Source organism: Plecotus auritus (genome assembly GCF_963455305.1).
Source record: "Plecotus auritus genome assembly, chromosome: 2".
Lineage (NCBI taxonomy): Eukaryota > Metazoa > Chordata > Mammalia > Chiroptera > Vespertilionidae > Plecotus > Plecotus auritus.
In genome coordinates, this window is record NC_137771.1 from 69,799,689 (window position 1) to 69,827,548 (window position 27,860).

At 38.5% G+C, this 27,860-nt stretch overlaps 1 protein-coding gene across 3 annotated transcripts; it reads right to left on the reverse strand.

Moving 5' to 3' along the window:
* On the reverse strand, positions 1–27,613 carry LOC308242855 (guanylate-binding protein 3-like). 3 transcript variants are annotated; one of them, XM_080657549.1, is made up of 13 exons: positions 27,572–27,613; positions 23,849–24,044; positions 19,854–19,981; positions 16,807–16,916; positions 16,402–16,598; positions 14,344–14,589; positions 13,172–13,452; positions 11,017–11,229; positions 4,451–4,553; positions 3,918–4,111; positions 3,016–3,070; positions 1,494–1,672; positions 1–427 (listed from the first exon to the last, which is right to left on the reverse strand). In XM_080657549.1, exons 2-13 carry the CDS (start codon positions 24,036–24,038, stop codon positions 338–340), a joined length of 1,986 nt encoding a protein of 661 aa, XP_080513675.1. In that variant the 5' UTR covers positions 24,039–24,044; positions 27,572–27,613; the 3' UTR covers positions 1–337. The 3 variants fall into 3 exon arrangements, with proteins under 3 accessions (XP_080513675.1, XP_080513676.1, XP_080513677.1); XM_080657550.1 differs by lacking the exon at positions 11,017–11,229; XM_080657551.1 differs by lacking the exons at positions 16,807–16,916; positions 19,854–19,981 and having other exon boundaries at positions 16,402–16,503.
* Positions 27,614–27,860: the final 247 nt, after the last annotated feature.

A 27,860-nucleotide genomic window follows, 5' to 3' on the forward strand; every position in this document is an offset into this window, starting at 1 on the left:
TAACAGTTTATTTCTTCTTTACAAACTTTATGATTCAACAAAATTGTAAGCATCAGCCCTAGCCAATTTCGCTCAGTGGATAGAGACCTGGCTCACAGACACATTGATGTTTCTCTCTCTGCCTGTGCCTCTTCCTTCTGCTTTCTCTAAAAATCAATCGAAAAAATATCCTTGGGTGAGGATTAAGAAAACAAAACAAATTTGGTACATCATACTTCTAATTTCAGTTGAGAGGCAACTGTTTGACATTCAGAGGTTGCTCATTCAAGTTGTTCCCTTTTGAGGGGGGAGGGCGTGAGGGGAAGGAGCTAGTTAGGAAATTATGTTCCTGGGATTTTTAGCAAATGTTACATGATCCCTTAGACTGTAACTTATTTTCAAGTTCCTTATTCTTCTCGAGAAGCCGCTCATTTTCCCACTGAGATTCCTAAAAGAAAAAGGAATTTAAAATGGTTCCCACATTTGTGAAATTATTTCCCTTGCCAATACCTATGAGTGCTTGAAATTTATTTTTAACTATGTGCCTTTCTTAACTTCTACTATATACTTTCTCCTATGTGAACCAATAATATTTCTGGGCTTTATGTAGCTACAGAAATGTTCTTTCTCATAGTTTCTAAAATATTAGTGACCCAGATCCTATTCTTGGCCTTCTTCACCCACATGCATCATAGTGTTCCTGGAAAATATATCATTTTTTCCTTCAACTCTGATTTAGGTTGTGTGGATTCTCAAATATATATCTAAGAAGGCAAGAAAGATTAGTGAATTCCATTGGGAAGTTTACTATGTAATTCAGAATCATGGCAGTTGATTGATCAGGGAACTTAATACAACTCTCCAAAACTTGGTGGCAAGGTAACAGAAATAAGTTGAAGAGATCAGGGCCTGTGCAGTCTATATTGTATTTCTGGGTGGACATCTGGACTCAACAATGACTCATAGTAGAGCCTGGAGAACAGGAAGATACAGGAGCCTGGGTATGCATTTACATAGTTAATTCTGTAGCTGGTCACAGAGTCTTACTTCATTAGGTGCCTGCAGAGATAAAGTTATACCAGGTACTGAGGAAACAAAATCACCTTGAACTCCACTCAGTCAGATAGAAAGACCAGCTATTCTTCCATAAGGCAGGACTCAGAAATGATACTTATCCCTCATGATATTACAATTTCCTCATTTAAAAATTAGATTATAATAGTACCTACAATATAGTCTTACAATTTGATCACAGAATGACCGTAAAACCATTGAACAGTGCCTGGGAATGAATAATTATTGTTTATTAGTGATCTAATAGTAAAGGATTCCATGAGATTTTATCCTGCAAGTATTATCCTTTAGTAACCAGAGATGGTAACAGGTAGAAGCAGTAAGAGAATGTAGTGTCTGCTAGTGATTGGGCTAGAAAAGTGACATAATGCTCTACCTTATAAGCAATGTTTTTGATTCTGTACAGTTGAAGTAAAGATGGCGGTGACAGAATTGAATACCTGAAGTTTATGTTTTGCATTCCATACTTCCTCTGCCTTTCCCTTCTCCCTCTCCTCAAGCGTTTTCACATGCTCCTGATAATTCTTTTCTCTCTCTTCCCACCTCTGTTCATTCTTTTTTTGTACTTCCTCCAACATTTTTCTTCTAGTTGCTTCAGATTCAGCCTTTATACGTTGCACTGACAAAGAAAAATAAGCAGAGAAACATGAGGATGAAATTGTTATGGCTTATTTTGCCTTTCACACCATCTTTTTTGTTTTATTCTTATTTCATGGAGAAAACCTCTTGTGATAGCTTTTGCACTCAATATGCAAAAGACAACTGTAAATAACAGTTAAAAATGTCCTTGAACTATGAAATATACTTGCTATTATTTGCACTACAAAATGATTTCCAGTGCATTGATGTTGACAGCATTTCTAGGGTTTCCCATCTATCTGGAATTTTTATTTTTTTGAACAGCTTTAATGATGTATAATGGTAACACTATTTACTGCCAAATGCATTTTTATCTATCTATGATACATGTATACACCTGACAAACCACACCACACTCAAGTTAGGAACATACCAATGACTGAAACATCTCCTCATGCCCTTTGGCCCTCCTCCTGAACATAAAACCTCATCCCCATGACTAGGCAAAACAACTGGCCAGTCTCTGTCACTAGAGAATAGTTTGCTTTTTCTAGAATTTTACATAAATGGAATCATAAAGTATGTAGACTTTTTTGTCTGCCTTCTTTCACTCAGCATATTTATTTTTGTAATATTGTTTTATGTATCAATAGTTTATTCCATGTTATTGCTCAGTAGTATATTTTTGGTATGGATATATTCAATTTTGTTGTCAACCCATTGGTGGACATTTGGCTTGCTTCCAGTTATTGGCTATTACCAAGAAAGCAGCTATGAACATTTTCAAACAAGTTATTGTATGTACATAAACTTTCATTTTTACTGAGGATATATCTAGGAGCAAATGATTAGATGGCATGGTAGGTTTTTGTTAAACTTTTAAAGAAACTGACAAACTGTTTTCCAGAGCAATTTACCATTTTACATTCCCACAGCAGGGTATAAGGGTTCCAGTTGCTTCACATCCCCACCAACACTTGAGATGTTTAGTTCTTTTAATTTTAGCCTTTCTAGAAGTGCATAGTGGCATCTTATGGTGGCTTCAATTTCCACTTTTCTAATAAGTAATGATGTTATTAATAACTAATGATGTTGTTTAATGTGCTTATTGCCATCCAAATATATGTTTTTGATGAAGCATCTGTTCAAATTATATCATTTCCCCCTCATACTTGCGATGTTTGACACATTTGTTGAGTTTTAAGAGTCCTTGAAATATTGTGGATACAAGTCCTTTCTCCGATGTGTGATTTGAAAATAGCAACTTCTAATCTGTCTTGCCTTTTCATTCAATGAAAAGTCTGCTTTTTCAAAGAGCAGAGTTCTTAATTTTGAAGTACAATTTATTATTTTTATATTCAGAGTGTTTTGAGCTGTTCTCACCTTCAATCTCATGTTGCATCTCTTTCTCCTGGTGTTTCCTCAATGACTCTTCAACCTAGTGATGCAGCAGAAGTTAGAATTAAGAAGTAAAGACTATGAGTTTAAGCAAAACCCAGCAATAAAGCATTAATTCCATTTACTTTTTCACCCAAATAATAATCATTGTAGAATTCAAATAGCTCTTTGATGTTTTTGTCCAGTGATTCTAAACCTTTAGACCTGGTAGTAGGAGTGTGTACCTATGTGCCCTATGCAGGATCCCTCTGGGGTGGAGAGGGGCTGGGTCTGGGTTAGGCCTGACAACTATGTCAGGAATGTGTTGCAGTCCTAGAGATGTTCTTTGGGAAGGATGGAGGTTTAGTTCTATTTCTCAGTTCCACGGAAGTAGGATGACTACACACATGTTACCCAAAATGGGAACTGCTGACTCTCGAGAACACTGGCACTCAAACTCCAGGTAGGGACAAAAAATGCATTTACTCTGGATATGTAGAAAGAAGCAGGCTGATGTGGAAATGAATGCAGCAAATTTTAGAATTTTCAGCATCCCATATTTCATATCATGTATAATCTGAGACTTTGAGACCAGTTAGCACTATATCAGGTATTTTTGATGGTTATACCAAATATCCTAAGAACTGAAGTCATAGTCACTTGGGGCACAAGGAAACTCTATAATCAACACAAACAGCAGTTCAGAAGCCTGGAGCATGTTATCTGACTTCCCAAAACTCTAATACCACAGAAGGTGCTTAGTCTAAAGACTTGGGGCTTTAGAATGATCCAATTAACTTGACATTTCAGGGAATCATTTGTAACTTTAGTTAAAACTTTTGCTCTTCCCTTCATTAGAAACCATGTTACTTACCTTTAGACTTTGCCCACACCATGCCCAGACTTACTTTCTGCATGTACTCCACCATTTCTTCCCGTTTTTTCTGTTCATTTTCTTTATCTATCTTGAACTTCTCTTTCAGTAGGGCTATGTTTTTCTTGAAGCTTCTCTCTTCAGCCTCCATTTTTTGCTGTGTTTCCCTCAGTGTCTGCATTAGAAGCTCCTGTTCCCTTTCCACTGCCTCTGTCTTGGCCTGCTCAGCTGTTCCACAGTGGTTTTACAGAGAGAAGAAAATAACAGCTATACCTAGCTGTACTCGTCAAAGGTAAGAGACCAAAATGATTTTCTAATGTCAGAGAGGCATCTCTGAAGATTCTTACTAACAATATCAGCAAAACATGTTTCAGAATATGATGGAAAGGCACTGATTTCCTGAGGGAGCAATTAAAACTCACCTGGTTATTTTTAGATTTAGGCAAGTTATTCTAATCCTTTTGTGGAAACACCTTGTTTCAAGAAGGATTTGCTCTCACATATTAAAGTGCACTGCAGGAACCCCTCTTCCCCCCTGCCCTCCGTGATCACAGCTCTGCCCTGTACCTGCGAGAGCCTTCTCCCCAGCAGTGAGGGCCTTGTCAGCCTGCAGGATGGATTCCTTTGTTGCAGCCTGTGACTGCTTGAAGTTCTGGAGGACCTCCATTGCCTGAGGAAACAAGGAGCACAGAATCTTCTTGCTAGGGAAGTCATTGTTCAACAAAAAGAAAAAAACTGAACCTGTGAATTGGTCATATTTCTTAGGATCCCACAATGGTTCCTTTCATTCCATGACCACAGTAAAAACTCCAATCACTTTAGTTAGAATAAAACCCTTTTTGGCACCCTCTTTTTCAGCTCTGCAGTCCTGTCCTAATAATGTCAGCCACCACACACCTCAGGTTCTAGACAACCAGGTTTATGTGAAGTTCTACAAACACTCCTCCTCAATTGTTCACAGTATTTGCACATTATTTTTCTTCTGACTGGATGCTCATCTACCCTTTCTTCACTCATAGCATCTATTGATACTTCAACTTATAGCTTCTACCTCCTCATCCTGGAAGCTTTGCTGAACTTCCTTCTGAGATTTGACTGGATGCCACATACATATACCTACCCTGCCACCTCTACCACTTACTGGCTGTGTGTTCTTAGGTCACTTATTAGCTTCTCAGTGCATATCATTTCTCAGTTTTATGATGGGGATGACAGTAGGACCTAAATTCATACTATTCTGAAGATTGAATTGATAATCAAAACAGAGCACCTAAGAATATACTTGGTTTAGGAAGTGTGTGCTCAATATATACTTGCCATCACCATCATCATTTTTATCACTATTAGTGTATACCTGTATGATAACCATTATCCCCGCATCAAATTGACTATTTATATTTCTTTTTAGGTAAGATCATAAGCTTCTTGAGGATATTGTTTTTTAAATTATGTATCTGTTATACAGAGTGCAAAACTATTACATTGTTTCCTAAATGAAAGGCATGTTTTCTTTTATCTACATTCCTGATAATAAATCTTATATATGGGAAAAATATTTCTTGTTTATTTGAGTATTTAACTAATTGTGGATATAAAAGATAAAGATGTACAGATATCACCATGCTTTGCTCTCTCTTCACAAATGGTCCTGTGATCTTAGATTTTCAAAAGGATACACAAAGACTCTGTGGGGGGAAAAATGGCAGCAGAATAGACACGTGTCCCGAGCCTTGTCCCGGAGTAGATAGAGGAACAGCTAAGGGTCGCACGGGGAGTGTCTGTTGGAGAGTTAAGGGACAGCTATACTCCAGGAGAAGGTTGGGGACTGCTGGACAGAGATCCCCTGACCAGGCAGCACCCACTGCTGCTGGGTTCCCTCCTGAAGCCACTGGATTGGACGTGGAGACTGCGCCATATTGAAGGGGAAAGTGGATGTTATTGGAAGCCCAAAAATCTACAACTGCGGCACCCACTGAACAGCTGCAAACCCCAGAGAACGGTCCCCAATTGGCGCAAACACGCGGATTCAAAGGAGCTCTACACTCCACCACGGAAAGGAGAGAGAGAACTACATAACCAGACACCTGGAGAAGAGAGACCATGGGGAGACAAAGAAACAGCCCGCATATGAAAGAAAAGCAAGCATCACCAGAAAAGGAAGTAAACGAAATGCAGGCAAGCAACCTGCCAGAGAAAGAATTAAGAGAAATGGTCATAAGGTGGCTGAAAAGAATGGAAGACAAATTCGACAATATGAGTAAGAACCAAGAGGAAATGAAGAAGAACCAAGAAGAAATGGAAAATGACATTGCTGCTGTAAAGAACTCAGTAGAAAGCATCAATAGTAGACTAGAAGAAGCAGAGGACTGCATCAGTAGCTAGAAGACAAGGTAGGAAAAAATACCCAAGTAGAGCAGCTTTAGAAAAATAAATTAAGAAGAAGGAGGAGAGCCTATGGGAACATTGGGACAACACGAAACAAAACAACATCCACATAATAGGGGTTGCAGAAGGAGAGGAAACTGAGCAAGGAATAGAAAACTTGTTTGAAGAAATAATGACAGAAAATTTCCCTGATATAAGGAAGAACAAACCCACACAAATCCAAGAAGCTCACAGAGTCCCAAGAAAAATGAACCCCAAAAGACTGACACCAAGGCACATTATAATTAAATTGGCAAACACCAATGACAAAGTAAGAATTTTAAAAGCAGCCAAAGAGAGACAGAAAGTTACCTACAAAGGAACCCCATCAGACTAGCAACTGATTTCTCAACAGAACCTCATCAGGCCAGAAGGGAATGGAATGAAATATACAAAGTCATGCAAAGGAAGGGTCTGAATCCAAGAATACTGTACCCAGCAAGGCTATCAATCAAAATTGAAGGTGAAATCAGGAGCTTCACAGACAAAAAAGGACGAAGGGAATTTATTACCAACAAACCAGCAATGCAAGAAATGCTAAAGGGTCTGCTGTAAAAAAAAAAGAAATAGGAAGTGAAGAAGGAACACAGGGGTAAAGAATAAAAATGGTGACAAGTAAGTACCTATCAATAATAACTTTAAATGTAAATGGATTAAATGCCCAAATAAAAAGACATAGGGTAACAGATTGGTTAAGAAAACATGACCCATATATCTGCTGTCTACAAGAAACCCACCTCAGAAAAAAAGACGCACACAGACTGAGGGTGAAGGGAGGGAAAAAGGTTTTTCAGGCTAATGGAAATGAAAAAAAAAGCTCATGTAGCAATACTTATATCTGACAAATTGGATCTCAAAGTGAAGGACATAACAAGAGATAAGGAAGGCCACTTCATAATACTAAATGGAGCAATCCAACAAGAAGAAATAACTCTGGTAAACATATATGCACCCAATACAGGAGCACCCAGATACATAAAAAAACTCCTGGAAGATATCAAAGGAGAGATTGACAGCAATACAATCATAGTAGGAGACTTTAATACCCCACTATCACCACTGGACAAATCCTCTAAACAAAAAATCAGCAAAGAAACATCAATCCTAAATGACTCACTAGACCAGATGGAATTAATTGACATCTTCAGAAGATTTCACCCCAAAGCCACAGAATATATGTTCTTCTCAAGTGCACATGTGTCATTTTCAAAGATAGACCATATGTTGGGACATAGGCAAAGTCTCTTCAAATTCAGGAAGATAGAAATCATATCAAGCATCTTCTCAGATCACAGTGGCATAAAAGTGGAAATCAACTACAATAAAAACAATCCAAAAAAATCAAACACCCGGAGACTAAATAGCATGCTATTAAACAATGACTGAGATCAAGGAAGAAATAAAAAAAACATCATGGAAAAAAATGACAATGAAAACAAAACAATCCAAAATCTGTGGGACACAGCGAAAGCATTCTTAAGAGGGAAGTTCATAGCTCTACAAGCCTACGGCAAAAACAAGAAACAATGGTAATAAATTACCTAACCCTACAAGTCAGAGTTAGAAAGAGAGCAACAAGAACAGCCCAGAGTGAGCAGAAGGAAGGAAATAATAAAGATCAGAGCACAGATAAATGACATAGAGACCAAAAAAACAATACAAAAGATCAACAAAACCAAGAGCTGGTTCTTTGAAAGGATAAACAAGATTGATGAACCTCTAGCAAGGCTCACTAAGAAGCAAAGAGAGAGGACCCAAATAAACAAAATCAGAAATGAAAGAGGTGAAATAACAACAGACCCCACCGAAATACAAAGGATTGTGTAAAATACTATGAACAAATCTATTCCAACAAACTGGACAACATGGAGGAAATGGATATATTCCTAGAAAAATATAACCTTCCAAAACTCAATCAGGAAGAATCTAAACATCTCAATAGGCCAATAACTATGGAAGAAATTGGAGCAGTCATCAAAAAGCATCCAGCAAACAAAAGCCTAGGGCCAGATGGCTTCCCAGGAGAGTTTTACCAAACATTCAAGGCAGAACTAAAACCTATCCTCCTCAGACTATTCCAAAAAATTGAAGAGGAAGAACACTTTCAAGCTCATTCTATGAAGCCAGCATCACCCTAATACCAAAACCAGATGAAGACAACACAATGAAAGAGAATTACAGGCCAATATCCCTCATGAACATAGATGCCAAAATCCTCAACAAAATTCTAGCAAATCAGATCCAGCAGTACATCAGAAAGATCATACACCATGACCAAGTAGGATTTATCCCAGGAATGCAAGGATGGTACAATATCCGCAAATCAATAAACGTGATACATCACATAAACAAATTGAGAGATAAAAATCACATAGTCATATCAATTGATGCAGAAAAAGCATTTGACAAAATCCAAGACTCTTTCTTGGTAAAAACTCTCAACAAGGTGGGAATAGAAGGATCATACCTCAACATAATAAAAGCCATATATGATAAACCCACAGCTAACATCATACTCAATGGACAAAAACTAAAACCATTTCCCCTAAGAACAAGAACAAGACAGGGATGCCCACTTTCACCACTCCTGTTCGACATAGTACTGGAAGTATTAGCCATTGCAATTAGACAAGAAGAAGAAATAAAAGGCATCCAAATTGGAAATGAAGAAGTAAAGCTGTCCTTATTTGCAGATGACATAATATTGTACATAAAAAAACTGAAAGACCCCATGAAAAAACTAATAGACTTAATAAATAAATTTGGCAATGTAGCAGGATACAAAATTAACTCCAAGAAATCTATGGCATTTCTATACACAATAGTGAACTTACAGCAAGAGAGACTAAAAAAGCAATCTCATTTACCATCGCACCAAAAAAATTAAGATACCTAGGAATAAACTTAATTAAGGAGGTAAAAGACCTATACACAGAAAACTACAGGACACTGAAAAAAGAGATAGAGGAAGATATAAACACATGGAAGAACATACCATGCTCATGGACTGGGAGAATCAACATCATTAAAATGTCCATACTACCCAAAGCAATCTATAGATTCAATGCACTCCCCACTAAAATACCAATGGCATATTTCACAGACCTAGAAAGAACACTCCAAAAATTCATCTGGAACAAAAAAAGACCCCAAATAGCCACAGCAATCCTGAGAAAGAAGAACAAAGTAGGTGGGATCTCAATATCAGATTTTAAGCTGTATTACAAAGCCACTGTTCTCAAAACTGCCTGGTACTGGCACAAGGACAGCCATGTAGATCAATGGAATAGAACAGAGAACCCAGAAATTGCCCCAAATCACTATGCTCAATTAATTTTGACAAAGGAGGCATGAACATACAATGGAGTCAAGACAGTCTCTTCAATAAATGGTGTTGGGAAAATTGGACAGATATGTGAAAAAAATGAAACTAGACCACCAACTTACACCATACACAAAAATAAACTCAAAATGGATCAAGGATTGAAACATACGACGGGAAACCATAAAAATACTAGAGGAATCCATAGGCAGAAAAATCTCTGACATATGCCAAAGCAATTTCTTCACTGATACTTCTCCTATGGCAATGGAAACTAAACAGAAAATAAACAAATGGGACTACATCAAAATAAAAAGCTTTTGCACAGCAAAGGAAACCATCAATAAAACAACAAGAAAGCCCACTTCATGGGAGAATGTATTTGCCAATGATATCAACGATAAGGGTTTAATCTCCAACAATTCCAGGGAACTCATGCAGCTTAACAAAAAGAAGATAAACAACCCAATCAAAAAATGGGCAACTGATCTAAATAGACACTTTTTGAAAGAAGACAGAAGGAAGGCCAAGAGACACATGAAAACATGCTCAAAGTCACTAATCATCAGAGAGATGCCAATCAAAACAACAATGCGGTGCCATCTCACACCTGTCAGAATGGCTATTATCAACAAATCAACAAATGACAAATGCTGGTGAGGATGCGGAGAAAAAGGAACCCTCGTGCACTGCTGGTAGGAATGCAGATTGGTGCAGCCACTGTGGAGAACAGTATGGAGTTTCCTCAAAAAACTAAAAATGGAACTCCCATTTGACCCAGTGATCCCACTTCTAGGAATATATCCCAAGAAACTAGAAACACCAATCAGAAAGGATATATGCACCCCTATGTTCATAGCAGCAAAATTCACCATAGCTAAAATTTGGAAACAGCCTAAGTTCCCATCCGCAGAGGAGTGGATTAAAAAACTGTGGTACATCTACACAATGGAATACTATGCTGAGGTAAAAAAGAAGGAGTTCTTACCATTTGCAACAACATGGATGGAGATGGAGAGCATTATGCTAAGTGAAATAAGCCAGGCAGAGAAAGATAAATATCACATGATCTCACTTATTTGTGGAATATAATGAACAACATAAACTGATGAACAAAAATAGATCCAGAGACAGAGAAACATCAATGAGAACCTGAAACTTCAGGGAAGGTAGGGGAGGGGGTTGGGGGGAAGGGGGAGAGATCAACCAAAGGACTGCATGCATATAAGTCTAATCAATGGACACAGACAACAGGGCGGTGGGGTCATGAATGGGTGGTGGAGGGTAATGGGGGAATAAGGACACATATGTAATACCTTAATCAATAAAGAAGAAAAAGACTCTGTGACTTCTCTGCTGGTCTCCCCCCCTCTTTTTTATTCCTCACCTTCACTCCTTTCCTGGGCACCAGAGTATAAGACTGTTCAAGCTTGTCTATTGCTTCTAAGTAGAGCTTGTATCCATTAGGCACAGAGAACATTCCTCCTGAAATACTTTCCATCAAGGGTTCTGAAAGTTGCTCAAGCTGTGCCTGGCAATATTTTCCAGATGCATCTTCATTCTGTAGCAAGAAATCTTTCTTCTTTTTCTCTATGATGCCCTGCCAGGGAATATTGAGAAGTGCAAAGGAAAGAAGTTCTTAGAAGAGAAGACCCAACTGTGATCCTCTTGGAAGAAACAGATGGTCTGGAGCATGGAATCATAGAGAAACATCAAGAAGCTAATTTAATCTCAGTTAAGACCAATTCTTTGGGTGACCTAGGGGAATTTCTTTAATTCTCTTGGGTTCAGGCTGAACATTTGTGAAATGATGAGGTTGTAGACACAAACTCCATGGTTCCTTTATTTTTAAAATACAGTTATAATTGAGATATTATATTATATTAGTTTCAGATTTACAACATAATGATTTGATGTTTGTATACATTGCAAAATGATCACTCCAATGTCTAGTTATTATCTGTCACCTTACGTAGTAACAAAAATTGTTTTTCTTTTCATGAGAAGTTTTAAGTTAGAGTCTGTTAGCAAATTCCAAATATGCAACCCAGTATTATCAATTTTATGGTTGATAATGGTTCCTTTATCTGTCATAGTATTAACAGATGTCCATCCATCAACAATGAGCAATGGAAAGTTCAATATGACTGGAAGTAGACTTTCCTTTGCAAATTTGGATTGCTATAAGTAAAAATATATACACATTAAATAATGAAGTAAGTGGTCACTGAACAGAGTTTTGAACTCCTCATGAATTATTTCAATGAGGTTTTAATTGTGCAAAATTATAGGAACAGTAATTTTTTTTCTTATACTTGAAAAATTACAATCCTGCCCTAACTGTTTTGGCTCAGTGGATAGAGCGTCAGCCTGCGGACTCAAGGGTCCCAGGTTCGATTCTGGTCAAGGGTATGTGCCTTGGTTGCAGGCACATCCCCAGTAGGGGGTGTGCAGGAGGCAGCTGATTGATGTTTCTCTCTCATCGATGTTTCTAACTCTCTATCCCTCTCCCTTCCTCTCTGTAAAAAATCAATAAAATATATTTTAAAAAAAGAAAAATTACAATCCTGTTGGTTTTCTTCTTATGAAGTGAGAGGTTTTCTTTTCTTCTCTGCTTGTTTTGTGTGTTTTTTTGTTGTTGTTAATCGTCATCCAAGGGTATTTTTTCCATTGATTTTTTTTTTTAATCGAGTGGAAGGAGGGGAATGAGACAGAGAGAAACATCAATGTGAGAGAGATACATCGATTGGGAATCAAACCTGGGACCCTTCAGTCCATGGACCAATGCTCTATCCACTGGGATAAACTGACAAGGGTGTGAAGTGAGAGTTTTGTAACTCACAGGATGGTCAATGACAGATTTAAAGACAAGATGAATGTGCTTATGTTAAGTAGAATTATGTTGTCCTCAAGAGTTCTCTGTCCTGGTGTCCATACACTACAGTCCCTAGGGCTGTGAATATGCTGAATATTGATCCATGATTAGATTATTATATGGCACAGGTTGACATTAAGAAATGGAGATTACTCAAGTGTGCACACCAAAATACATCAGCTCTTTAAAGGCATTTTTCTCCAGTTGGCGGCAGAGAGGTAGTCAAAGATATTAGAAACAAGATAAGGATACAATGCACCATTGCTGCCTTGAATATGTAGGAGCAGTTACCATGAGCCTCCTTATGATATATTAGTTTCAGGTGTGCAACATTTCCATCTTGTTTTCAGCTTTTGGTACACAGAGCAGAGCATCCATACATCTTGTGACAGGAACTCAACTGAAGAATTGTGAACTAATAAATGTGTGTTTTTTGCAAACTGCTAATAAGCACACATTAATTTGTTTTGCCATAATAGAAATAAGGAGCCAATCGTTCAGAAAAAGAATGAATAGTAATCCTTAGACCACTATAGCCTATAGTCAATCACATGAATGTAAGCTCTTTTACAATGGAAAACGCATGAACTATGGGTCAAAAAGGAAATGTCTGGGCATCAATCCAGAAGAACAGGAATTAGGAAGGATATATGCTAAAACATATTACCGTAAGCTTTTCCTGGAACCCCTGCTTTTCATCCATAATGGAGCGCTCCATGAAGATCACAAGGGCTTCCTTCTCACAAGCCGCGTGCAGGTCCAGCAGCTCCTGCAGCGTGTCTGTGGGGAAGCTCACTCTCTGGGCCATCTGCTCGCTGTAGTGGTCGGCTGCCTTCTGCATGGCTGCTGAGTTCTCTTGCTCAGCCAGAGTTGTCACTGCATTTTCCAAACAAGGCACTGCTCCTCCATTGATGGCATCCACATAGGCCTTTCCCAGAGTCCCCAGCCCTGAATGATACATGATATTCAGGAAATGGACAGGAAGTTCTCACTCATGCTTTACAAACTTTAGAGATCAGCATTCTAACAGTAACAAAAATTTTAGTGAAATGAAAATTTCTGGGTTCTCTTTTTCTTTTCCTCCCTATCTTCCTCCTTATCCTTCTCCTTGTCTCCTCCTTCTTTTTCTTCCACAAATCCACTTCTTTATAATAACATCACTATGTCTCCTATACACTTTCCCTTTTATGGTTCTCACATTTATCACATGATAATATAAACTTAAAGATCTCAGCCAATATGTTCAAGGGTCTCCTAGATACATTTCCCAATTGAAATAAAATTAAAGAAAGTTTATTTTACAGGTCAATAGATAATTTGTGGGGAAAATTTTTCAATGAAAATTTATTTTAAAAAATCATCAAGCATTCCAAGAATCTCAGCCCTATATATTGTTTAATATTTGTATGTCTGCCTAGCTGGTATATCTGTGAATCTAGCCCTGCACATAAGGCTATAGTTAACTTTTCTTCTCAAACTCTAATGAGCATTCAGAGCCTTATGTTCTGCTATATATTTTTTCTATCTGGTGTAAATTCTCAAAATATCTTGTGTATCCTCAAAAAGACACACTCATCTCATTGGTCTTCTCATCATCAGATTGTTCTCCTTAACAGCAGCTTGTGCTTATGTCATTAGTGTATTAGTTTCATAAGACACAGTAGGCTTCAAAATCCCTCATATTGGGAAACTTTTATGAAAAAACATGCATTTTTATGTGTGGTGTGTATCTATGCCTTTTCACATCACTTAGAGAAGGAAACAAAACTGCTGACAAACCCCGAGTACAATCATACACAATGAACTGCAGAGAAACATGCTTTAACAACGAAGACTCACGATTTCCAGTAACAATGATTCCCTCTCTGAGAGTCTTGGTTTTTGCAGCTGTGAAGATGTAGTTACAGAAATTTTTGGATTGCTCCTGGAAACTGCACTCTAGCTGGTTTTCTGACACCCCATCCATATGATGTAATAATTTTTTGTCAGTTGTAGGCCGGTCAAAGGTAAAGCACTTTCGATTTGGAAAGAACTTCCTGATATACTCTCTAGGGATGTTGGCTTGCTGAATTTTGGGATCCTCCCCTGAAGAGAAGAAAAAAGAGCAATGATTGGTGAGACAGTCTTCAGAAAAGGAAGTTCATTTCCATGGTGCTTGCATATCTCCTATTTAATCATCAAAATCAACATAATGATAATCTTCCCAAAACATAGATTTGTGAGTGTGTGTGTGTGTGTGTGTGTGTGTGTGTGTGTCCAGAACCAGGAGTAAAAGAAGCACTTCTGAGGAAGAAGAGGAAGCAGTTATCCCATCTGAAGAAACTAATGATTTTTTTCTGAGCTCTTCCATGATTTCCAATGGCTTGACTATTTATTAGATAGTTTTGAATGATAGGTTAATCCCCAAAATTGTCAGAAATACTTTTGATATTATAGTCCTTATGTCAGAAATATAATGTGGACTCTAAAGTAAGACTCAAATATTTCCTGGTAGATATATGGAAATTTATGATATTGCTAGTAAAAATATGATGAGGAGGACAGACAATAAGAAGAACAACTTCTAAAAATCAGTAAAAAATACACACAACTGGGGTGGGACTTGGGTGGGGAGAGATTAACCAGGGAACTTATATGCATATATGTATAGCCCATGGACACAGACAATAGAGTGTTAAAGGCAATAGAGGGGTGGGTGTGGGGTGAAGGGAGTCAATGGCAAAAACAAATAAACATACAAACAAAAACAAATGGGACATCTGTAATACTTTCAACAACAAAGATTAGAAAAACTAAAGCAGGAATTTCTAACTTGGTATTGACAGATAAAATTATGTGATCCATAAACCCCATGATGTGTGCATATGAGAGAGAGAGAGAGAGAGAGAGAGAGAGAGAGAGAGAGAGAGAGAGAGAGAGAATGAGTGTGCATTACAGATTTGCTTGGGGAGAATTTATATGGTTTTCAAGGGAATCTTTGATCACATAAATGTTCAGAAAATCTGCAATAAATGGATTTGAATGGGCAAAATACAATATAAATATGTTCAGAGACTTTTTAGCAGATAACATAGACAAATAAGGTAACCTAATGTCACTTGGAGACTTCACCTCTTCTCTGTATCAGATTATATTGGACATGACAATGTCACACAGAGTAATTCTGGGCATATATCAGCTGTTCAATAAATGATTTTGGAATGAATAAATAAATGATTAAATTAGCAAAAATGGACATGCTTCTAAGTACCACTCATTTTCCTCTCAGCTAAATGTATTATGTATAATGAATGTGTTATATGAACATAATAATAGTCTATGGAATGAAGAGAGTGATGTTATAACAGTGAGATAATGAAGGATTTGGCAGTCTTACTGGAAGGATATGTTAAATTTTGGGGAAATATTTTATATATATACATATGATGAACTATGCAGGCTATTAAAAGAGACTATATAAAATATATTTAAAAAAACGAAGTCATTTGATAACTTTGTGATTCTGTGTTGACCATTATCCATAGTGATGGGCATTTTTTCAATAAATAGAAGCAGAGGAGCACTAAACTTAATCGGAAACACAAGTATTTGAGCCTTAGGAAGTCTTAGCACTGGTTGTTATCCTCAAAATTTTTTCATGGTGTCAAATTTCCTAAAATCTTTGGTCTAATATTGGGCTCTCCTTTTCCTCAGCCAGCTTAAATCCTGACCACTGGACTGTTTTTAGTAATAATAACAATTGAAACCATAGCCATCTGTCATACACATAACACCATTAGAACAGGCCTCAGTGCAATAAAAAAATAAAGATTATATTGACCTTAAGTGCTGAATGACAGGGCTCAGTTATTCCCACCTCCTACTGAACTCTTTACCACCCAGACCATCCTCTGGTACCTGGAACCAACTTCAAGGCATTCTCCAGGTACTCATCTTCACTGATGGTGCATCCATCTAACTCCAGCTCCAGTGTGAAATCCCGTACAGCCCAAACAAAGTCTGGAAAGAAACGTGCAAACTCGGCTGAGTCATCTCCTTCACCAGAGATGGGAGAGGACTTTGTCCTGATTAGTTTTGTTAGTTCAGTCACATAGCTGGGATCTTAGCTAAGGAATGAGAAGTGCACCATGCCAAAATATCCAGATCTCACCCAGAAATCATTTTTATTAATATTCCCATTCACCCTGTGTCACTTTTTCCTCAATCATGAATATTGACACGAGGAAAAACAACAACAAAAGAGTCCCAGTTATTTTCCCGTAGCCTCCATGACACATGGTGGTTTGGTTCTTGGAAGGATACTGCAGCTGCTCCAGGGCCTGGTGGTTGATGGTGCTCATGCTGTTGTAGACAAACATGCTGCTCAGAAGCACGGCCAGGGCAAAGATCCATGAGTCATTTTTTGTGTCGCCCTAGAAAGTGCATTACAGCAGAGCATTGGGTATCTACTCTTCAATCACCCATTCAGTTGTTCATGCACTATGTCAGCAATACTATAACTGAACAGTAGGGCAAATAACATACACTGTGATGACAGTGCTAAATTTAAACTTAATTTTTGGGTTTTGACATTGACTCCTCTCAAGGTATGACTTCTTTAGCAATTAAAAGAAGTGAATGACACTCTACATGTGTGTCAAATGTTTAAAACAGTTCCAAGAACATAGACGTGTGCAATGATAAGTGGGTAATGATTTCTTTGCAACTTTCTCTTGACCATGAGCTTATTGGTGACACAAATACTAGTCCATTAAATTCACTAACTTATCATTGTGCATCTAAAAAATGCCTGATACCACATTTAGTTTTGTGGATATAAAGTTTCATAGGCAATCTCTGACCTCCAGAGATGATGTGCCGGAGGTGCAAATATACCCGGCAACAGGTAAATGCATTCAAGGTGATCAACTCTGCCAGGAGTGCAACCTAATGTTATAACATAAAAGATAAAGGGGGAATGCAAAACCCAGAAAACTTACTCTGTGATTTCAGGGCAAGAAGGGATAATGTATGAGTGAGAAACAATCCCATTAGGTTGAAAGTAGCTGGGCTTTAAAGAATGTGCAGAATGTGGAACTGTTTAAAGAAAGAGACCATGTAGATGGAAAGATCTAAAGAAGCCAATCAGAATAGTCAGAAAGTGTGTTCATACAAAGGTATAACATGTTATTTTATTTTATTGAAGTATTGGCTATGTATGTGGTAGGAATAGATGATGAGTCTGAACATAACATTCAGGGTAAATCATGAATGATGTTTCAATAGAATTGGATACTGCTAAAAACACTAGAGTTCCAAGGACAATAAGTACTTTGGCTTCTATCAGATGACAATTAGTTATGCTTTGGCTCCTTTACAAATGTAACTAGCTAAAATAAAGAAGGTTTATGTAAACTATAATCTGTTAGTAATCAGTATATCACCTTGGGTTTACACTGAGGTGACTACTGAGTACTTTAAACTTGAATTATACTAATAAGACAATCAGAGAAAGACAAGTACCACATGATATCATTCCTATGTGAAATCTAATGAACAAAATGAACTAACAATCAAAATAGAAACAGAATGCTTGATCGGTGTTGCTCAGTGGTTGAGCATTGACCTAGGAACCAAGAGGTCACTGGTTTGATTCTTAGTCAGGACACATGCCCGGGTTACTGGCTTAATCCCCCAGTAGGGATTATGCAGGCGGCAACCAGTCTATGAAGTTTGTCTCTCATCCATGTGTCTTTCTCTCTATCCCTTTCCTTTCCTCTCTCTCTCTCTAAAAACCAATAAAAAATATATAAAAATAGAGACAGACACATAGAGGGAGAGCAGGCTGACAGGTGCATGTGTGTGTGTGTGTATTTAGCAAAAAAGAAAAAAAAAGAGAAATAACTCATTGACAGAGCAACAGTGTTGTGATTGCCAGTAGAGTGGGGTGAGAGAAGTTGGAGGAGGGTATAGGGGGAATAAATGGTGATGGACAGACACTTGACTTTGAAGTGGTAAACTCACAATATAGTATACAGATAATGTGCTGTAGAATTGTGCACCTGAAACCTGTATAATTTTGATTATACATTGTCACCCCAATAAATTCAATTAAAAATTAATATTAAAATTCAGAATTTAATTCCTCCCCCTCGTCTTTTTGCAGTAATGGAAGCCAAAGACCACTGTGCTACTATCACTTTAGACTGTGGCTAATACAAATAAAGACACAAGATTGACTGCAAATAACACAGCAAAGACAAAATACATTAAAATATTCCATTTATGTATATTTTTGGTGGGTCTACCTCATGAATTTATAGAAGTCAGGGAGGAATTCATCTCTAAAGCCCAGAGACTTGGACTAAAACCTTAATTAATGTGTCTGGGGTAGCTGAAGTGTTTTTGAATATTATTTAAATACTAGAGGCCTGATGCATGAAGATTCGTGCAAGAATAGGCCTTCTTCCCCTGGCTTCTGGCACCTGCTTCCCTCCGGCACCCAGGACCCGGGCTGCTTCGCTCCTGCCACTGCCAGGCACCCGGGACCCAGGCTGCTTTGCTTCAGCTGCTGCCAGGCATCTGGGACGGGGGCTGCTTCACTCTGGCCCCTGCTGCCACCCACCAGGAGCATGCTCCAAGCCACGCTGTGACCACTCGGAGCATGCCCCACCCCTGGTGTGTGTCCTCTGGGGCTGCAGGCAGCACGCAGTCCCCTCCAGCCCATCTGCACGCGCAGCTCCTCCTAAGCAGTTGTGATGCAGCCTCCTCCTGAGCTGGTTGTGATGCCTGGCTAATTTCCATATTACCACTTTATATATATATATATATATATATATATATATATATATATATATATATATATATGTTATTCTACTGAAATGCCATTTTCATGTTTCCTACCTTCAAGCTCATTAATCACACACACCTTAACTGGTAGAGTACATTGATCCCATAATTATAGCTTCCTCATGAATATTTTTTGTATCCTGAAGGCTGGTTAAATATGTCATTCCTTGTATTTATGGTACCCAGTGCTGATAACACTGCATATTTCTTATCTCCCAATGAGGCTCTGGGCCTTTTCCTCAGTCATGCATATCTACAGTTGTTAACACAAAACCCTAGAATTCAGATGCCCAAAAAGTGTTTGTTACCTTGTACCTTTTAACCAACTATAAAATCAGAACATCTATACCTAATAAGGAAAGTATTGAGTTTCCAAGAAAGTAAATTCAAGAAAACAAAATTTAACCTCATTATTCTTAATTGGATCTGTAGTTTACAGAAATATTTCATAAAAGATGAATTGAGGTTGCAAATTAAAATATATATGAATTATCAAGAACAAATAAGACTCTTTGCCTTACCTTTTCCACATCGCCTAGACCCTCAGTGTCCAGAAGGACCAGAGTGTGGTCTGGCTTTGAGGGGTGGGGTACACACCACATCCAGATGCCCTTGGTTTCAGACCGCACTGTGGAGCCCAGACAGAATCCTGCAAAGTTACAGGAGAAAGCGTACAGAGCAGTGGTTCTCAACCTTCCTAATGCCGCGACCCTTTAATACAGTTCCTCATGTTGTGGTGACCCCCAATATTAAAATTATTTTTGTTGTTACTTCATAACTATAATTTTGCTACTGTTATGAATAGTAATGTAAATATCTGATATGCAGGATGTCATAGGCGACCCCTGTGAAAGGGTCATTCGACCCTCAAAGGGGTCGCGACCCACAGGTTGAGAACCGCTGGCATAGAGTAATAGCAGATAGTCCAGGCTGCCCATAGTTTACATTGGTTAAAGTTATCAGAATGTGAGTGCCTGTCTGGGAGGAAGCTTGCTTTCATTTCAGCAAGGATGGCCTATCCAACCTTTATATATGTTAAGGAACACTTCTCAATAAACACTCTGTGCTCCCTATTCACTTCAAACTATCAATGGTTCAAGCTATGTCACATTTCAGAATTACTATAACCTCTATTGACCTTTATATTTTTTTCTGACATTGATGAGTTCCCTTGTCCTTCAGGTTCTGGTGGAGTTCTACCAGTGGGAGGTGCCAGCATGAGACTAGAGGTCAGGAATATGGTCCTCTCACTTCCCCTTGGTGAGCTTTGGTGTCCCAGTGCCTCTGTTCCTCTCAGTTGGTCACAGCCCTTTTATTTAGCTCCATCCAAAAGTGCTGATCTTTGCCACATTCCGGTTTTACTTTCTGCTTGGCTGTTCAGACTGTAGGAGTGACTGTAGTTCCCTGGCCATTGCTTTTGCCACCCTCTCGGTGCTTCCTCATCTCTAATTAGTTCTCTATGACCTGCTTATGACCTTGTATGTGTCCATCTATTAAACATTCTTTAGTTACCCCTTGAGAGGTTCCTGTGTGTCCTGCCAGGAACTGGATTGATAATCAGCTTTGTTGGATTTTCCTTCCCTTTTATTCCTGTATTTTTCTTATTTATTTTCTTCTTTTCAAGGAAATGATGAGTTTTGTTTTGTTTCCCCCCCTGCCTCAGGTGGGGATATAATGGAAGTGAAGGCAGAAAATACCTGTGAAAGGTGCTAGCTCCTCTTTCAAAAGGCTTAAACCAACAGGTGGAGAGCATGCGATTGATATATCCAAGAACCTGTGTGTGACATATCTTGTTCAACAGTTCAACATTTTTAACATCTGCCATAGGCCAATGTTTCCTTCAATGGGGACTAGAAACAGACATGATGGAATGTGTAAGGGCGGTTGCTCCAGCTTGGCTCAGGCCATTCTATGTCCACATCCAGTGAGTTCTCCATAGAGAGGGTGTAAAGCCTAAGATGGTCTGCATTCTCCTACATTGGGGTAGTATTTGATTGCTTATTAATACAGTTTTAATCTGAACTCCCAGTTTGCCCAGTGAGAAAAGGTAGGTATCATTGAAGATCATCACTCTCAGTTATGAGAGGTAAAAACTCATAAAGAAAGTTATCAACAAAGGGAGAGAGTAGTGACCTAGTCTTGTTGCTGGACCTTAACTGGGCACAAATCATTTTGTTTTGTTTTGTTTTCTTTTTTTTTTTCTGTTCTATGAGTGGGTGGCAGAGTCACAATTTAGACGTTGTTTTTCCATTTACAGTTTACTTTCAACATTATATAGTATTAGATTCAGTTGTAGAGCATAGTGTTCCCACTGATATAACAAGGACCCATTTGGCATTATACATAATTATTACAATATTATTGACTATACTAGGTGTGTTAAAATATTTTGAGGGTTGGGACCTCCTCAGCAATGAAACAGCACCTTGTTATTACCTGATGGTATCCTGAGTAGAATTAAAAGGATGGTGTTGAAACTCCTTAACTGACCTCTCTCCCTTAGGGCTCTCAAAACTTTAATCCTCAAAAAAGACGTATTAATTGTTTTAAGACAGACAAAAAAAAAGTGTTCTCCTCTGATGATTGGTCTAGAATTTCTCTACAAGAAAGACCGAGACAAAATGTTTTGTTAGAAAAAAATGGGAAAAAAAGAAAAAGAGAAACAAATAGGAAAGATTGTAAAGCAAAAAGGAGAGAGGGAGAAAAAAAGGAAAGGGGGAGAAGTGAGACAAAAAGAAAGAGACACAGTGAGAGAAAGACAATGAGAGATATTTCTAGGAATCGTTGGGAGTTCAGTGTATTGAGGTTTAACCCATAATGGTGCTGAGCTTATGACACACAGAGGAAGACATTTGAAAATTAAAATTGTGTGTGGCCCAAGCTGGTTTGACTTAGTGGATAAAGCATCCACCTGGGGACTGAAGAGTCCTAGGTTTGATTCCAGTCAAGGGCAATGCCTGCATTGTGGGCTCCATCCCCAGTAGGGGGCATGCAGGAGGCAGCCAATCAATGAATCTCTCTTATCATTGATGTTTCTATGTCTCTCCCCTCTCTCCCTTCCTCTCTGAAATCAATAAAAATATATTTTAAAAAAATGTTGTGTGGTCTTCATAGAGAGAAATGAAGTACAGAAATGAGTTATAGGCAGATTACTCTAAAAATTAGTATGAACCAAAAAGGGCAACCTAATAGGAAAGAAAAATGACTTCAAGAAATAGGAACTACAAAGAGTAAATTAATATGTGAAAAGATGTTCAAACTTTTTTATAATAAGGAAAATATTATGCACCTATATAAGTCACCAGATCATCAAATTTTAAACATCTTTTACCAAATTTTTTTGAGATTGTGGAGAATTCTCAATTACTGCTTATAAACATATATATTGCATATAAAGTTTGGAAAGTAGTTTGAAAGTATCTAGAAAGGCTGACATTTATACTCCATGACCGAGCAATTTTATTTCTGTGTCTGTCACACAAGGCAAGTTTGTGTAATTGTGCACCAGGATATACAATTGAGGAGGTTCATATCAGCATCATTCATAAAAGTAAAAAACTAGAAACAAAACCAATGTTCATCAACAAAAAATGGATAAATAAATTATGGTTATCTTCTCACAATAGCATACTACAAAATAGTGAAAATAAATAAATTACAGATACATATAACAAACTTGATAAAACCTAAATTTTTTGTTGAGCAAAAGAAGCAAGATTCCAAAGAATACCTGAATGGACTTCTCTTTATATAATATTTAAGCTATTCTTACAAATGCATACACAGCTTGTAAAAACACTTTTACAAAGGAAGAGTGAAAGCATGCACCATGAAAATCAAAACATTGGTAAGCTCTAGTGAGGTGTCAGAGGGTACATCTAGGGCTTTGGGGTGCTGGTGATGTTTTATTTCTTGATACGGACAGTGATTATACAGAGGATAACTTTATTTTTAATATCTTTGTATATATGTGTATGTTTTGTGCACTCTTCTGTGTTATAGCTCACATATTGGAAAAGACTAGATACAGAAAAGAGGGTATAATTTAGCAAAGTTTTGCTTCACAATGAACAAAAAATTGGACAGTAGAACAAGTGAGAAATGGCATATATAGAATATACTGCTGTCTGTTGTTCTTTCCATCCCTTTTAAAAAACAGGACATGTTGAACAATGTTTGTGTCCTAGTTGAAAAGTTCCTGAAGTTTAGGGCAAAAGTGATGAGAGAGAAAGGAAGGGAATAATTGCTAGAGCTGAGCTCCTCAGCAGAAAGAGTGGGTGGGATCAAGAATAATGGGTGGATCTTTGGATTAAGTTGGGGAACCCCTTGTTACTGGCTCAAAGAGTTGAGATTTTGTGCAACAATGGGGTTTAGGATATTTATTTGGTGGTGACTGTTAGAACCTTTTTTCAGTGGAAGAAGTTAGGCTTTTTTAAGATGACCCTGAAGGAGGCATGATCAGCCTGTGTTACCACTGTCTCCAAGCAAATGGCCCCTGCCCCAGAACAACACTCACCATGGTTCTGTCCTGCCAGGCGGTTCATCAGGTAGGATTTTCCTGTCCGATACAGACCTGCGATGGCCACCACCACCACAGGCTGAGAGATCTTGTCTAGAATCTCCAGTGCTGTTGGATTTACTGTCAGTTGATTATTCTGATTTTCCACCAGACAGATGGGGTCCTTCATGGTGTATCCAGAGGCCATGGTGAGCTGTAACCCAGAGGAACAACTCAGTACAACACAAGGTCCAGAAGTCATATCTAATGGTTACACAAGTCACATGCTTGTCAGCTGTCTACCAGTATGTGTGCAACTTATAAGTCAGACTCCTACATTTTGTATGTTTCTAAAAGATACTTACTTAGCCTAGTGTGTCAAGGCCTGGCACAGATTCCTTATGTACATTATCATATTGATCTTTAAATAAACCCTAACATAACCTTGTCCATATGATGCATAAAAGGAATAGTATGAGCAAAACACTGATGATGGAGCTTTGAGAACATTAACATATGGGGTAAGTAGAGGCAGAATGGGATATGCTGGAGATGAGGAGTGACCAGAGAAGATACCTGGACTTCCAGAGTGATTTGGTTTCTTGTTAACTGCATACATTCTCTGAGCACCTACCATGTGCTGGGCACTGGTCTATGTGCTCGGTATCAAGCGGCAAACAAAATGGATACCAATTCCTGCCTCATGGAGCTCTGTTCTAGGGGGAGGAGACAGACAATACAGAAAGCAAATAAGCAATATGCATAGTATATATATATTAGATGATGGAAAGTGCTCAGGAGAAAACAAGCAGGAACTGAGATAGGGAGCATGGGGGCTGAATTTATATAGAGGATGGTCAGGAAAGGCCTCTCAGAAAAAGAGAAATAAATGTGCTCTGTGACCTTGAGGAGCACAAATGAAGTGCATCCTGGGAGCTGTAGCAGTTGGAGGAGGGGAGACTTTGAGAGGAAGAAGAAGACAAAGAATGAGGCTCCCTCTCTAAACACCATGATGTAGATATGTATAGGACCCAGGTACAGTTGGGAATGCAGGAATTTATTTATTTAAACTTGAATGAAAAGATATTTTTTGTTTCTGGGCTGATAGGGAAGAGAGGCTGTAGCCAAGGTGATTTTGGGTGTGCCCAGAGCTGCCAGAGTCCCACAGCTGGGAGAGGTCTTACTTTACTGTTTCCATCACAGTGTGTGTTTCATACAATCAAGGGACAGGAAGTAGTCAAAGTGCTTTGACTGTCCCTTCACTTTCTCAAAGACAATCCTCAACAACATTCATGTGTTCCATGCTCTCCTAGCTGTGTGCACTGGAAAGAATAATTTCTCTGTGTCTCAGTTTGTTTTTCCATAAAATGGCAACACTAAAAATTACAATCTCTTTGTCATTACCATCATTAGGAAGATAAAATACATGATGAAATTTTAATGCTCTTAAAATGATGTGGTGCATACTGAATCCTATGTTAGTATTGATTAAAAAGTGAGTGTCTAAGAGGACAGGGAGGTAAAGTTCTAAATGACGGTGTAGATTTGGACTGAACTGTGACATCTCTTTATCCAGAGCAGTCTTGGGATGTTGAAGCACAGATTCTGGAGTGGCTACCAGGTTTTAAATCACTTCCTGTCAATGAGACCTTAGAAAAGGAACTTACCTCTGTGAGCCTGCATTTTCTTAGTGTGATAGATAAAGCAAGAATTTCTTTCTGACTCATTCCTGTAGGGTCTGGTAACACACAGGGTCTCAATAATTAATGATTAATGCAGTGTTAGGCATTGTGTTGAAATGTGTTTATATGTTCAGTAAGCTGCAAATTGCCAACGAATAATAAGGTGTCTAAAATCTTTTTCTCAGAAAATAACAAAATTTTTAACACACTTTCTCTGTACCATTTCTCTTTTTTGTCTAAAGGTGATTGGGAACAGAGTTGGGGAGTAAAACATTAATCTTCTAGCGCTGTAATAGAAGCAGGAGAAATTACAGAGTTTATTTCTTGAACTGAATATTTAAAATCTGGGGTAGGAATAGATAGGTTAACAAAATATTTTGAAAATGTAAGTAAACTGAAATACCCAATCCAAAAGCTATTAAGTTCAAATGAATAAGTAAAATGAAATAGTTCTCCTGTGTGGAGTTAGTTGGTTTCCAAAGTTCCTCCTCAGGAGAGTCAGTCATCTGAAGTGATGATAAAAATTACCTCAAGCTTTGACTTCTCAGCAAGGATGACAGACACTCCTCACTCCTCCTGCATAATGCCTGGTAAACAAACAGTCTTAGATCTTATAGTTATTTCTAGCAGTTGGTGATGAATTGAAGTATTCTGTATCACACAGCTTTATGCTCTCGTTGGAATATTAAGTATTCTTAAATACAATAATAATCAGAGTCAACCTTTCAGGATTTAAATTGTCTGTAAGTCAAGGACCACCTTTTCTCTCAGTTTCTCCAGTGCCTGGAGGTGGGGCAGAGATGGTGGTTGTGGTGCAGGGACAGTCTGAGGAGGGACAGGGAGATGGAGAGGGAGAGACTCCACCAGGAGCCTCTGCAAGTGGATGGGGTTTACTCCATCCATCCCAGGAAGGGTTTAGCCCCTTTTGGCATTTGAGGGACTATGCATTCCTCCTCTCCGCACGGAGGGCTGTTTGTGTAGCCCTGGGAGGGTGCCAGAGGGGCAGCTCACCCTGGAGACAAGGTGGATGAGTGCTGGTTGCTTCACAGAGAGGCCTCTGATCTAAACAGAGACTCTGAGCTGCTGGTAGCCAGGCCCAGTACTAGCCTCCTGCTGCCCCTCTGCTCTGCAGTGCCAAACCTGGGCTTCCAGTGTGAGGCTTGTGCTTGGGTCCCTGTTGTTGTTGTTAATGAACATGGTCCTGGAATAGCTAGTTTATTGGGAAACTACATGTCTTGGGAGCTGCAGACAAGGTACAAGTTTTCAGCTGTTCTAGTTCTTCCTTCCCTGCCTCACTCCTCCTGCATCTGGCTCCAACCCATACTGACTGTTTTCACTGGAGGCTAAAAATAATGAAGATATTACAGCCAAGTAGTTAAGGGCCAGGTTGATTAGAACCCAAGTCAAAATGGAAAGGACACCGCTTTTTTGCTATTAGAGAAGTAGGTGAGGAATGAAATTCATGCCAAGCCAAGGAGTTCAGAGGCAGTTTCCAGAAAGCAGGGACAAAACTGCTTGAGAGCACAGAGAAGCCAGGTTAACAAAATGTTGGCTTTAGTGATGCACCACAGTGGGTTCTATAAAGAGAGACATTTTAGTAACATAGTGGGGCCAAATTCTACTTGTAAGGCGTAAGAAAGAAGTTGGCACTAAGAAATTGGATCTAGTGGACCTGGGCTATGTTTTATTTTATTTTTAAGAGTTTATTTTAAATTACAGTTGGCATTCAATATTGTATGAGTTTCAGCATACTACATAGCTGTTGGAGATTTCTATAACTTAAGAAGTGAAACCCCCATTAGGTCTAGTACCCACCTGGCAGAATACATAATTATCACAATATTATTGAGTACATTCCCTAGGCTGTACTTTACATCCCTGTGAATGTTTTATAACTGCCCATTTGTACTCCTTAATTCCTTCCCCATTTTCATCCAGCCCCATCCTTCCTCCACCTGGCAACCAGAACCTGGGTTACTTCTAAGTCAAGAAATCCATTCTGAAACAAAGCTCATATGTGTGACTAATATGTATGGGGTTTTCCAAATAAAGTTCTTACCTGTATTTTCTCCTCAGTGTAGGTTGGAGTGGTTTCTGTCACTTCTCTGTCTTTCACCTGATGGTTGGGCTTTTATTCACCTGTCTGATGTCATGTGACTTTCTAGAATTCCTAAAGACCCATTAATTAGAAGTGAAGGACTTAGAGTAATGTGAAACTGAAAGCACTGAGTACAAAGCACTGATTCAACAACCATCAAAGGAATTTCTGAAAGCTGTAAAAACTGAAGGGTACCTGGATTTCACAGAATTTCTTAACTAGTCAGTTTGACAAAAGCTCTGCTCCTGGT